Source organism: Cibotium barometz, chromosome 46 (genome assembly GCF_041138505.1).
Source record: "Cibotium barometz isolate CiBa-2024 chromosome 46, ASM4113850v1, whole genome shotgun sequence".
In the NCBI taxonomy this organism is placed as follows: Eukaryota; Viridiplantae; Streptophyta; class Polypodiopsida; order Cyatheales; family Cibotiaceae; genus Cibotium; species Cibotium barometz.
Window position 1 is genome coordinate 32899940 of NC_141091.1, and position 12761 is coordinate 32912700.

At 43.8% G+C, this 12761-nt stretch overlaps 1 protein-coding gene across 5 annotated transcripts in view; it reads right to left on the reverse strand.

Moving 5' to 3' along the window:
- LOC147612137 (DEAD/DEAH box RNA helicase family protein) overlaps positions 1-12761 on the reverse strand; it is a 69264-nt gene that overhangs the window by 25609 nt on the left and 30894 nt on the right. For all 5 annotated transcript variants that reach the window (XR_015263658.1, XR_015263657.1, XR_015263659.1 and 2 more), the window contains exons 4-7: positions 11764-11817; positions 11409-11521; positions 11064-11273; positions 10912-10990 (exon numbers count right to left, since the gene is read on the reverse strand). Coding sequence is in view for 2 of the 5 variants with exons in the window: in XM_086784004.1 (XP_086640130.1) it covers positions 10912-10990; positions 11064-11273; positions 11409-11521; positions 11764-11817 (456 nt within the window). In the remaining 3 variants the exon portion in view is untranslated. The remainder of the gene's footprint in view (positions 1-10911; positions 10991-11063; positions 11274-11408; positions 11522-11763; positions 11818-12761) is intronic.

Consider the following 12761-nt stretch of genomic DNA (forward strand, 5'->3'; position numbering starts at 1 on the left):
AGACCAAAAGGCATAACAAGATACTCATAAAGCCCAAATGTTGTCTTGAAAGCAGTTTTATGTACATCCTCAGGCACTACACACAGTTCATGATACCCACTCTTGAGATCAACTCGGCTAAGGCATGCCAATCCATCCAATTTATCAAGGATGTTGTCTATGCGTGGAATCGAAAACTGATTCTTAATGGTGAGCTTATTCAAAGCTCTATAATCCACACACATACAAAAAGAATCCATCATGGTTGCCTTTTCTGCATAGGCATCCTCGGTAGTACGAGCCAAGTATGCACGTGCTACATCCATCGGTTGCATGTGTAACTCTTAAGCAATCATTGCCATTGCATGATCCATATAAGATTCAGCTTTCTTGGCTTTCAAACGTTCATGTACAAACGGATCCTCCTGGCGGTACAGCTTCAATTCTTCTTGTTGTGCATGGAGAAGAGCCTGCATACGAGTAAGCTCAATCCTTAAGACAATGGACTCTTCTTCTTGCATTTTCTCTATGCGACGGGATGGCTGTCCCACATATTCATGTTCCCTACTGTGCACCAAATGAGTTTGCTCATCCTGTAAAGCATTGGAGGCATGCATTTCATTGTCCCCGCCTCTTGTGTTAGCATCTCCAATATTCACTGTATGGCTGTCCATAGTGTTCTAAGTGTAGAGATAGCTAGTGTTCACGCGATGATCGTCTTTCACGATAGAAGTGAAAGAGAACCATATGCTTCAATACCAATGTAACTTGGTTGAACACAATGCTAGTCAATACACTTAAATACACCAAGATTTAATGGACAACATGCTCAATACAAGAAGTAATTTGCTGAATTGACAAGAGACGCACAATGAGCCAGAACGGTCGGCCCCTCCCTCAAATAAAGTATAATGATCTTGGGAGAATCAAGTACATAGTGTCATGGGTATTTTTGACCAAATTTCCATACCAGTGCATATGAATACAGTATTGCAAACAAAGTGGTTGTCGATGTAGACTTGCAACTCACACTACCCTCTCAAGTGCCCATGTTCCCTACCATCTGCTCTCTATTGTTCCACCAACACAAGGTAGCAACGATCTGCAAGAGAGTACGTAGACATGTGATCTTGGGATCCAGTTCCTCCCTCTTGCTACTTGCTTCCATATTTAAGCATAAAAACTTACCAATTGCAAGTACAATCGATGACAGCGGAAGTCTTCGCAATGGAAGTGCTTGGAGTGTTGAAATCTTCGATTTGTCGCAATTCTTCACGACAAAAGTCTTCAAGAGGATAAAGGGAACCCTGTGAAAGCTTTCCCTATGGTTCAACTTGAGAAATGAAGACTGAAATCAGGATTTTCAGCAAAAAGACCAGAAATTACAACAAGAAAGAGAGTTGTTTTGCTGAATTTCAATCATTGGGAGTGTGTAGGAGAGTCAATAGCACCCGAAAACACTCTTGGAAGCTTGGGAAACACCCTAGCAAGCTTGGATATGGAGTTGGGAAGGAGAGAAAGTGCAAAAAATACAGCCCAAGAGGCCTCGTGAAGGAGGCGCCTACTTCTAGAGAGAGGAAAGAGTGAGGTGGTGAGTTGTCCACTCTAGGTGTCATGTAGATGCTTTGTGGTGCAAGCTAGAACGGACACCGCTGGTTACTCCCTTTGTACAAAGGGAATAAGGTCTGGGCAGTGGACATTGGGTTTTGTCCACCTCGGGACATCCGTGTGTGTGAACACCGGGCTGGTCATAATTTATAAGTGAGTTTTGGTAGCCCAAAACTTAATGAAGTGTGTACACACTCACTTGTAAATTAGTGCTAATTCCTAAGGCTAGGTTTACGACCAATACTTACTAGCTATCACATGCCACATAACCATGTCAGCAACAGACAGTTTCACACGCATGGTTCACGGGTGAGCGTCCCCTTAACCAGAACTACACATTGGTCAAGCAAGCATGAAAACAACATGCAATTTCAATTGCAAGCAAGCACATAAAGATGCTATGCAATGCAACATTGGTATGAACAATTCCTGTTCATGAGACTATACCAAAATAGACGTGCTCCAAGCAAGTACACGAGGTACCACACCCAATGGAACACCAATCCACCAGGCATTTCCAGGCATGTACACACAGGCACAACTCCCAACGGAAAGCCAATTCCAAAGTATCACATGAGTGGCATCAATCCCCGGCATATACAACTGCCATGGACACCAGTCCAATGTACGTACATGATGAGAAAGCACGGGTGGACCAATTGGGTGGCCAAATGGTGATAGACACAATCACCCCAATAGTTGATTTATGATCTTGCATTCTTAACTTCAAATCAAACATCCTCATTAAAAGGTACTCAACATGACAAACCTGTTTTCTCTGAGTCTTTCATACCGCTTCTCAACAAACAACTGATTCTTTAACCTCGACAGTCTAATTTGCTCTATGGTGTCCAGTGGAAGTCTTAAGGGCACAATATAATGGCACCACCCTACACAACTTCAACAGCAGGAAACCTTCTTGTAAAGGCCATAACGGTATCATTGATGCCATGGGTTGTCAAAGGCAATAACGTCTCAGCAAATTGTGCATAGTCTTGCTTATGCTCTTAGTTTATCTCAAGAAATTGATGCTGCTAGCAATAACACCTCAGCATAGTGATTGTAGTCTCGTTTATGGTCTTAGTTTAACCCTCCCTCTGAAATTGAGTTAATCTGCAAGTTCGTCCCCAAACTGTAAAATGATTTCGTCCCCAAACTGTAAAATGATTACTAAGCCATGTCATCAGCATACACATCAAAGTGTGAACTTGATGCACAACTGTGAAAATACAGCCATTATGGAGCTGGGCAATACCCAAGATCTCCAGAAACGGAAACTATGCTCGCACTGCTTCAACAATCTTTGAAGACATGATCTTTGGCATACTATGTCTTCTTCAACACAAAGCTGTCAATGCTGTGATAATCTCGAGGGGATTTACTGAAACATGTTAGCTACTACAATTAGCTTACTTGGAAAAACCATCTTGAATTTGAATTGAGAAACAAAGTTAATTGACAAAGCACAGAAAATTTTTAGTTTGACTGTGCTTTTTACAAGAGCTTGTTTAAATTTTGCAAACCAGACATGATGCATACTCTCGTCCTTCCTAACTGAGACAATAAGAGTCCCAGAAAAGTTAGGAGCTAAACTAGACCAAGCCCTTAGCCAACTTTTCCATTAAGTGGCCTTAAGCTTTCTCAACTCAAATCACCTCAACCAATGAAAGAGCACCAGAAAAAGGTTCCATGCCAAGAACGAGCTCAATGTCATGGTCCTTGTGCTTGTTCCTGATCCAGCAATTACTGACGACCATATTATGCTTCAGCGACCTAACGGATCTCATTTTCGCAAGAGGATGGAGATTGCAAGCAAACCTGACCAGTGTCGGATCTGTCGTCGACAAGGCCACATTGCTAGAGATTGTCCCAAATCAAGGGGGCATGCTAGGAGGCGGTGTGGTCCTACCCATCAGATGCCTTCTACAGTTGCCTAGACTCCAGTTGCTCCTTTGCCACAACAGACCACACAGCATTGGGTTGTGGTTAGGGATGGCAGGTACGCTCAGGCCCCCGTACCTGCCCCTTCACCCACACCCCTTGTGGAACACACTAACCCTTATGCAGTTCTTGCCTCATAGGATATTGATCCTTCTTTGGATGATGAGACTTTGCAAACACATGATCTTGATCCTTCACAAGAGGAGGTTGCATTACAATTACAGGATGATGTTGCGCATTCGCATTGTCATGGTGTCTCTCCAATTTTGAGGACTAGCCCTGGCTTTTCCCCAGAGTGGGAGAGAGAGGTAAGGTTTACATCATCTGATTTTCCCTTCCTTACATATGCGAGACGTACTTCTGTCTTTGAAGGGGGTCCTTCGTTGACGACAAGATCTGGTCATTCCTACTCTGAGTCCTTATGAGGATTGTCTCTTGGAGCGTTCAAGGTCTTGGATTTTTGTTTCCGCATCAGCGAAAACAAATTGTAAAAACCCAGCTTCATTGTGCAATTACAAGTGGACCTATGGATGTATTGCTCTTGCAAGAGCATAAACTGGATGCTAACCAGTGTGGGAGATCAAACAAGCTTCTCTCAAGACACACCTTTTGGTCACCAGCTATTGGTACAAAGGGTGGTGTCTTTATCTCTGTTTCAGCTTTGATCTTGCCTTGCATCATTGAACATGGTGTCATTTTGCCTGCGAGAGTGCAGCGGATCCTTCTTATGCAAGGTACTACACGCATTGGTATTCTCAACCTCTATGCTCCTAACCATACAGGTGAGAGGATTGTCTTCTAGAAATCTCTCACTACGCTAATGCCTCTTGCCGACCATTGGATTATTGGTGGGGATTTTAACATGGTTGAGATACCAACGGATAAAAGAGGTAGACATGAGGGCTTGGTGCATCCTCTTGAAAGAGCGTCTTGGGAAAGGTTTATACTCTCCATCCATGGCAGAGATTGTTGGCATGAGGATAACATTTCGAGGAGACAATCCACTCTTCTTTATTCATGGTCTAACAAGAGAAGGGATGCAAGATATATTTATGCATGGTTAGACAGATTTTATGCGGATTGGGTGCTTGACAGAGGAGGGCATACTTTTATTGCTACAAGCACCTCTAAATTTGATCATTGCCCAATGGTTTTATGTATTAGAGATCCGAATTGCCATGGATCAGCACCCCATGTACGCATCCCTGATCATTTGTTTTCAAATGCAGAGCTATCACGTCGTATACTTGATATTTGGAGATCTCATGATTTCTCACAGGCCTCTTAAAGCCTGGTCTCTGCTCTCTACGATATTAGTGACTTTTATCACACATGTACCTTGTCTTAGAGGCAAGGCCTTGGATTTAGAAAGAGCTATTGTTATGTGAGTGAACTTTCTTGAGAATTTAATTATATTTATTCAATAAAAATTATAGTTAGAGATGAGAGCACATGAATATCTCTAAACAATTAGAGAAATATAAAGAAAATAGATTTATGATAAAAATAGCATATTTATGATAAAGATCCCCAAAAAGTAGGTCAATTTTTGCATACGGTTGAATTTAGCGAAACGGTCCGTTGTAGACCAGGCGTATACGACAACCATAAAGCAAACGCATACGGATATGGAAGTACGAAAAAAGTACGGTTCACACTCCCAAGAAATTCCATACGTTGAATACCATACGGCACCCTAAATTTAAGGAAAAACATGCTATATATGACACAAAAAACCAAAGAAACTTGAAACTACAAAGATTTTGGGATTAGAAAAAACATAAATGATGTAGAGCCAGAATCCAAACTCCGGACTTCATATTATTGTAACTTGTTTACATCATACATGTATAATCAATGATGTATCATGTAACATGTTACAAAAGTAGGAACTAGGGAGTGTGGAGTGGACAAATGCCAAAACCTGTCACTTTTTGTAGGCATAGTTTTTTCATACAGCAACCCTACGACATACGTGTATGAGTCTCGAACTATGAAATAAGTATGGTTCAAACCTCAGAATCCGCGTACGTGTGCTTCATGTCGTCTAGTCCCGTACCAACAAGGTCGAGTCTAGTGGTCTGAATCAAAGTCACATGTCCCTTCCGGCTCAAAGCATCGGCCATTGGATTGGCCTGTCCTGGAAGATACTCAATCATACCACCAAATTGCTGGAATATCTGGCTCCGGCGGTGTTGTCAGTCACTCCACTGTGCACTTAGCATTGTTTGAATCCAACGTAATTCCTGATGGTCAGTGCGAACCTCAAAGTCACGGCCATAAAGAAAATATTTCCAATGTTTCAAGGCTTGCATAACTGCGAGGAGTTCTTGATCATAGATCGAGTAATTCTTTTTTGCGGGCAATAACTTACGAGACATGTAAGCTACTCGATGACCATTCTGTTGTAATACACCTGCAATTGTGATGTTACTCGCATCGGTGATAACCTGGAACGGCTCGTCCCACGAGGCAAGTGCTAGACAAGGCACTTCTGACAAAGCCACCTTGAGGTTCTTGAATGCCTCCAACGCTCGTGAAGTCATTCGAATCCGCTGCCTTTTTGTCTTGACACCCTTTAGCAGATCGGTGAGGTCCGCCAAGAGGTTAGAAAACTTGTCTATGTGGGTGGAGTATGCTTGGCATATATCCACAAAGTATCTGGATTCTGATGTCATAAGCAATCTGTGGTACTTCCCAATTGACAATCTCGACCACCTTGGCCGGATCAAGTCGAATGCCTTCTGCACTAATTATATATCCAAGGTAATGAACCTCGAACAAATAAAATTCCGACTTCTCATTCGCGTAAAGCTCGTTGCTTTCCAGCAACTTCAGGACTTTCTCCACATCAATGTCATGCTGCTCAATCGTAGTTGAAAATACTAGTATGTAGCTTCTCCCTTGGCTGTCCTGGCCCTTGAGTAGCTTCAGCACCTTTTGAATCATGAGATGGATTGGACTGAACTATGCCTTGGGTTTATATACCCTTTCCTAGACCTGGTCGGCTGGTTTATCGGGGGTCGGTTTGCTGAAAAAGACCCATGACTAGTGAAATTAGCATTTAATACTAATAAATGCCAACGTTTTCACACTGTAAATTATGTACTAGCCTGGCCGCCTTGTGGGCTGCTGTCCAGGCCTGCACAAGCTGTTGGGCAGCCCCTAGGCATTGGCCGACTGGCTGTTGGGCAGCCCCTTGGCTTGGCCGCCTAGCAAGGCTGGCCCAAAGGCCCTGTCGGCTGCCTGGCCAGGCCCCTTAGGCTGGCCAACAGCCTGCCCAGCCCATACTAAGGTTGGTGGGCAAGGCCTGGGGCCTTCCTGGCCCACTTGGGGTGGCCCATAGCCTTCCTCGTGCCCATACCTAATTAACACCTACATCTACACAGTCGTCTGACATCTGGTCGTCTCGCAGACCAAACATATAGAGCAACTAACATCATTCCAAAGGGAGACTCGCAACGGGGACTGGCACTGCTTCATGTGCAAGACAATGCACACATGACCAAGGTTGCATTTAAAACCCGTTTTTTATTATTTAGTACTTTTTGGACTTCCGAACGTTTCCAAACGTTTCAAACTTAAAAAACGTTTGTGTTTTGGTTTCTTCCCCCGTGTCCTTTTTTCTATTTATTATGTTCGGTGATCACTTTGTATAGCCCGTTTGCGCTCATGACATCAGACAGAAGTGACATTGTCATTTGATGTTGATTTATCATTTGTTTCTACTATCTACTTGAATTGTCAAATTCAAATCATGGTGTATCTGGGTATGTCTAGACATTGTTTATGTTGTGAGTGCTAATTTTAAAATTCTTAGATATCCTGAAATGCTAGAATGTGGCATGTGTTGACACATCACTCCTTGCCTATCAAAGGATATTAGATATTGACTTCGAGCTTTCAGGACAATGCACACCTGACCTCAGACGAATGGAGTGGAACCCTAGTTGACTCATCCCGGATTGGGCTCACATGGGACCAGTTTTCCACCCCAGGTCTTACACCTTCTTGTTCAGATATGTCTACATGGCAGCCAAGTGTGGGATGCACGTGACGGGGTTCTTTGTTTCTCAACAACGGTATGTTCATGAGGTGCTAGAGGCCTTTGGGATGGAGAACTGCAAGCCTATTTCATCTCCAATGGACCCGAATACCAAACTTACTGTAAATGATCCTTGTGAGCAAGTTGATGCCTCGATGCCCCCTTGTATCAGAAACTTGTTGGTTCATTGATTTGGTTCCTAAACACCATATTGGACTCGAATTTTCCAATGGGGCTGTTAAGCTCATTTATGTAGACACCTTTGAAGACTCATTTTTGGGACGCAAGATTGCGGATATTGCGGTATCTGTAGGGTACGAAGGATCTTGGACTCTTCTATGACACTCGAGGGGAACTAAGGACCAAGTCAATCTCCGAGGTTGGAGTGACTCTTATCGGGGAGGAGATCCAGACACGAGGAGATCTACATCAGGCTACGGCTTTATCCTTGGCTCAGGAGCTATTTCTTGGAGCAGCAAGAGGCAAACAACTATTGCCTTGTCTTCTACTGAGGCAGAGTATCGAGCTGCTTGTGGTGCTGCTTGCAAGGTGGTATGGTTGCGGAGGTTACTTGGCGAGATTGGGTTTCCACAGAAGGAACCCACGATCATCCAGTGTGACAACCAGAGCTGTATAGTTATTGCTCAGAACCCGGTCTTCCATGCCCGGACCAAGCATATAGAGATACAATATCACTTTGTTCATGAGAAGATTTTGGCTGGTGACATCTTGCTTATTTTTTGTTCGACAGAGGACAATGCGGTGGACCTCTTCACAAAGCCTCTACCTCAGCACATGCTCCATCAGCACTCCAGCTCACTGGGGTTGGTTCCACATCTAGGGGCTGAGAGGGGGTGTTAGCAGTCATCTCCTGTCTGTACCATATTACTCAGTAGGGAGTGAGGGTCTTTGTTGTGGGTGTGCTCGCCCGGTTAGGAGTTTTCTCCATTTTTCCTCATTGTCCATATTTTCCCTGTTTTTTATGGTCGTGGGGGACTGTTTTGTGATGGCCGAGACCTGATCTGTTCACTGGCCGACTACTGTTCACTAGCCGACTTGATCTAGGTGCTGGCCGACTCACTTTTTGCTGGCCGACTGGTATTTTCCAGTCGTGTGCTGCTGCCGAGACCAGAAGCCCAGGGTGGTATATATACCACCCTTGCCCCCCACACCATTCTGTACCGGATTATGTGTATATAGTAGAGTTTATACAGCTTCTCTCTCTCCTACCGTTCTGCGTTTCTTTTCTCACAGGAGTTTGTCTCATTTCCACTGACCATTCTGACAGTGCCCACTCCAAGTGTGTCAATCATGCAATTTCTCCACAAGTAGCACACGGTTGTGGCCAGGATTGCTTTCCCCTCATGAAAGAAGCAAAGAGCTTGTTTTATTCACAGATGACGGATGATTCATAATGGCAAGTCAAGAGCCTGCCATTGACCTAGAAAAACTCTTAATAAATTTCACCGGGAGGCCCTAAAACTCAAAGGCTGCATTGTTAAAGAAAATTGTGTGCCACTGAGCAATATTGAGAAGTTTAAAAAAAAACTTTCTAGGGGGAACTGTTTGACACAGTAAAATTCCATCCATTGCAATCTCCCTCGATCCCTTCAAGACCAAGCAGATATCAACCAGGTTCTTCATGAATAGATAGCGACATGCCTCAGTTTACTTTCATCCATGACCTAGCTTGGGTTTGCCTGAAATAAACTAAAGCACCCTGAAACACTGAACCTGTCCATGGGCAACCCATTCCACAATCCCTAAGGATAAACTTTACATAGAAATGCTTCTCTGCCCTCTAACATCCGGAAAACAGCTAGTTTGCAACCAATAAAGGGTAATCATCTCCTGTATCTACTAAAAAATGGCTCATTACCTGACCCTCACAGAGAATGTAGACCTCCATGACAATCCCAGGGTCCAGGGAGGATGAAGGCTTCATCATAAAGGCTTTGTGGCAGGCAAAGGGGTAAACGGCATTCACTGCAAAGGGGTAAACGGCATTCACTGCAAAGGGGCGCACCTTATCTTATCATCTCTGTAGCCCACTCCTCCCCTGCACCTGTGTTTCTATCCGTATGCCCTTTGCGTCTTATCTCTCACCTCGCCTTTGCCCTCATTCGCGCTCTCTCTCTCTTGCTGCTCTCTTCCACAATATCACTGCCTTGTTTCTCAGCCCCTTTCGAGGTTTTTTGGTTTCACCTGTTCTTGTCCTTTGAGTTCGGACCTACAGGTCTCAGCAGCTGATTTTGACCCGTTGTGCGACCTGGCCTGCAGCTTTTCTACAGCTGATTGTGGCAGGCTTTGTGGTTGCAGGTCAATGTAACGTTCTTCATAAGTTGAAGCTGCTTCAATGGTACTGGAGGGAGACGAGGGGTGGGAGTTAGCTCAGATACAGGATTGCTGCCTACTTCCACAGCCCACGGTACCCGTTTGTGCTAGGTGTTGGAGTTCGGGTTTCAATTTCAGGAACCAGGGTCGGCGAGGCTTCGCCTCTCCATGAGTGTAGAGGAATCCCGTGTGGCTTTTCCTCATAATTTGGTGACTTTGTGTCTGGAACTGGATTCTTGGTGGCCCCATTTCCCTTGGCCAGCTGTGTTCAGAATCCACTTCAGCTCCACAGAGGGCCTACATGTGCTACTTTCTATTTCTGCAATGGGTGGGTGAGTGGCCTTGGCCCTGATTTCCTGAGAAATGGAACGACATGCTGATCAGGCTCCTTGTTTGATGAGCCTCTGGTCCGTGCGGTGGACGCACGGGTTTCTGCTTGGCTGGGGGTTTCATTTAGGATGGATTTCGGAACAACCAAATTGATCACTGGGTTTGTTTGTTCAGATTGCTAGGTCTTGGCAGGATGTCGCAAGCCACAGTTGTTCCAAGCCCGACCGCCTGATTGATCATGCCGGTTTTGTAGGCTTTTCTTAGGTTGTTGGCTTGTGGTTTGGGAGGTGCATAATGTTGGGTCGTACATGCGCGGCAGAGTTTCCCCCCCACAGATCCACTCTCCCTCCCAAAGCAAAGCTTGGTTTTAAGCTCTTGGCTCCAGCGCTGCTGTGAGCCGCTGTACCTTATTGTCTTAACTCTCGCATTCTTGCAGAGTGGATGTACTATGTTTCAAGCAAAATATTAAGCCCTTATTTTTCTTTTGGGGGGGGGGGGAAACAGCATTCACTGCAAAAGCATAACTTTTAGCTGCAAGAAGGAGTCTAAACAATGATACAGACTTCACATAGCACAACTACAAGGAGACAAACACTATATGGCACAACCTGTAAGATTGTCACCAAGGTCTCCGCTCAGATTGAGAAAAATTACAAAATATTTTGAATCAGCACCTGAAAGTTGCAGTAAATGATTATGCTTCTGGCATCCTTGTAAGGAGATGATAGTAACAAAGACAGCAGATCCTTGCATCTGTCAAAAGGATATGTATTAGTCAAACATTTGAGTGTAAGAGGGCTTTGTCGAGATAGTGTTTGAGGAATACCTGTTGTCACTCAAAGATGCAGTGCAGATAAGGTTCTTCCTTACAGGTGAAACTTGCACCAAGTTAGTGGAGGCAATAGACAGTGTCCGCATTATGGAGTTCAAAGTCCTCTTTGTTGCAGTGGCAGTCATGGCAAGTACACAATTTATATTCAGCTTCTTTCGTAAAATGACTCCAAGCCTATAGTACGATGGTCTGAAATTGTGTGACCTGACACATAGAAGCCTAAAATATCAGATTGAATATTAAAGAGCAGTATGCTGCATATATTCCTCCAACCTTAAACTTTTAGACTAAAGATCGTCTCAATTTCGAAAAACCCAAATTATTGATGCCTTTTAATACCACTCTGAGAGGCAATGTGCTTCATCCACCACAGCCAAAGAGATGCAAGGAAGACCTTGCAGTAAAGAAAGAAACTTGTCACATAGCAAGCGCTCTGGTGAAACGAACAAAACCTGGATCACATTCATTGGCTTTTGTTAAACACTCTCTAGGGTACCATATTTTGTACTTTCATTTCTATGTAAAAATGAGGAAATTTGAGGTGCACATGAACAAGAAAAATTCTGTGTTACAAAAAATGTGAAAATTTGTCATACACATGAATAATAACGCTGGCCATTGAAGAGTTAAAAGGTCAAATATACCGTGAGCAACATAACTTTGTAGCCAATAAAAGCAAGACTTGGACACTGACCTTCAATTTACCCAAGTGCAGCCTGTCCAGAATGGAAGAATACTCCTTGAATGTCTGTAAAGCAATTCGGAGACTCAGCTTGTACCAATATACACTTTAATCAGTGTAAGTATTCATCAGAACATTACCTAGGGTGTTAGTTAGCTTAATTTATTAAGTGAATATGACACTTGAGAGCATCATTGCAATCAAGTTACGAAATTCTCAACTACTTTGAGGCAATTTGCTGCCAAAATGGCCTCAAAAGAAAGTAAAGCAAAGAGTCCATAAACCATGCGTAGGAATAGGCCTTAAGCTCTTCAAATTCCCAGATCACATCAACAAAAAAGGGGCTACAGCTCATAACAGTAGCTCAGCTTCCCCACTAGCATGATCCAAGGCTTTGCACGGCCAGATAGAGAAACCTTTGTGGATAGCCCTTCTGGAATGGCACAAGAGTTTCTTTGCTTTGAAACCTTTGTGGATAGCCCTTCTGAAATGGCACAAGAGTTTCTTTGCTTTGAAAATCACACATGGCTATTTTGATTAGACCCTTCTAAATGACAGGATGGATCCCATTTAGCAGTAGAGTTTTTGTATTGAATAATTATCGGGTGCCTCATTCTCCTTCTAAGACTTGTGAACACAGAGCCTTCCATAAGTGTCAACCTACTATACTCCCGAGAATATCAACAGTCTTTGTCCATGGTCCTGCCACATTATGTACCACCAAGAAAAGGGGGAGTCTTTGACCCTCTCACAGCAAAAACTCCACTCTAAATGTTGAAAATCATGTCCCCTAAATCTATCTCATAAGGAAGATGTCATCCATGAATAAGCGAGAGCCAATAGAAGGTCCCCCCAAGTAATGAAACCTAGGTTTGGAATCACTCTTCAAAAAAGCTTGTGAGCTCCCGTCCAAAGTGGGAGTGCCACAAACACTCCTATGGCTAGTGCTTGGGTGTCTTCATTGCCACAAGCAAGCATCTCCAACTCTCTCCATCTGCCCCCATCTAGGC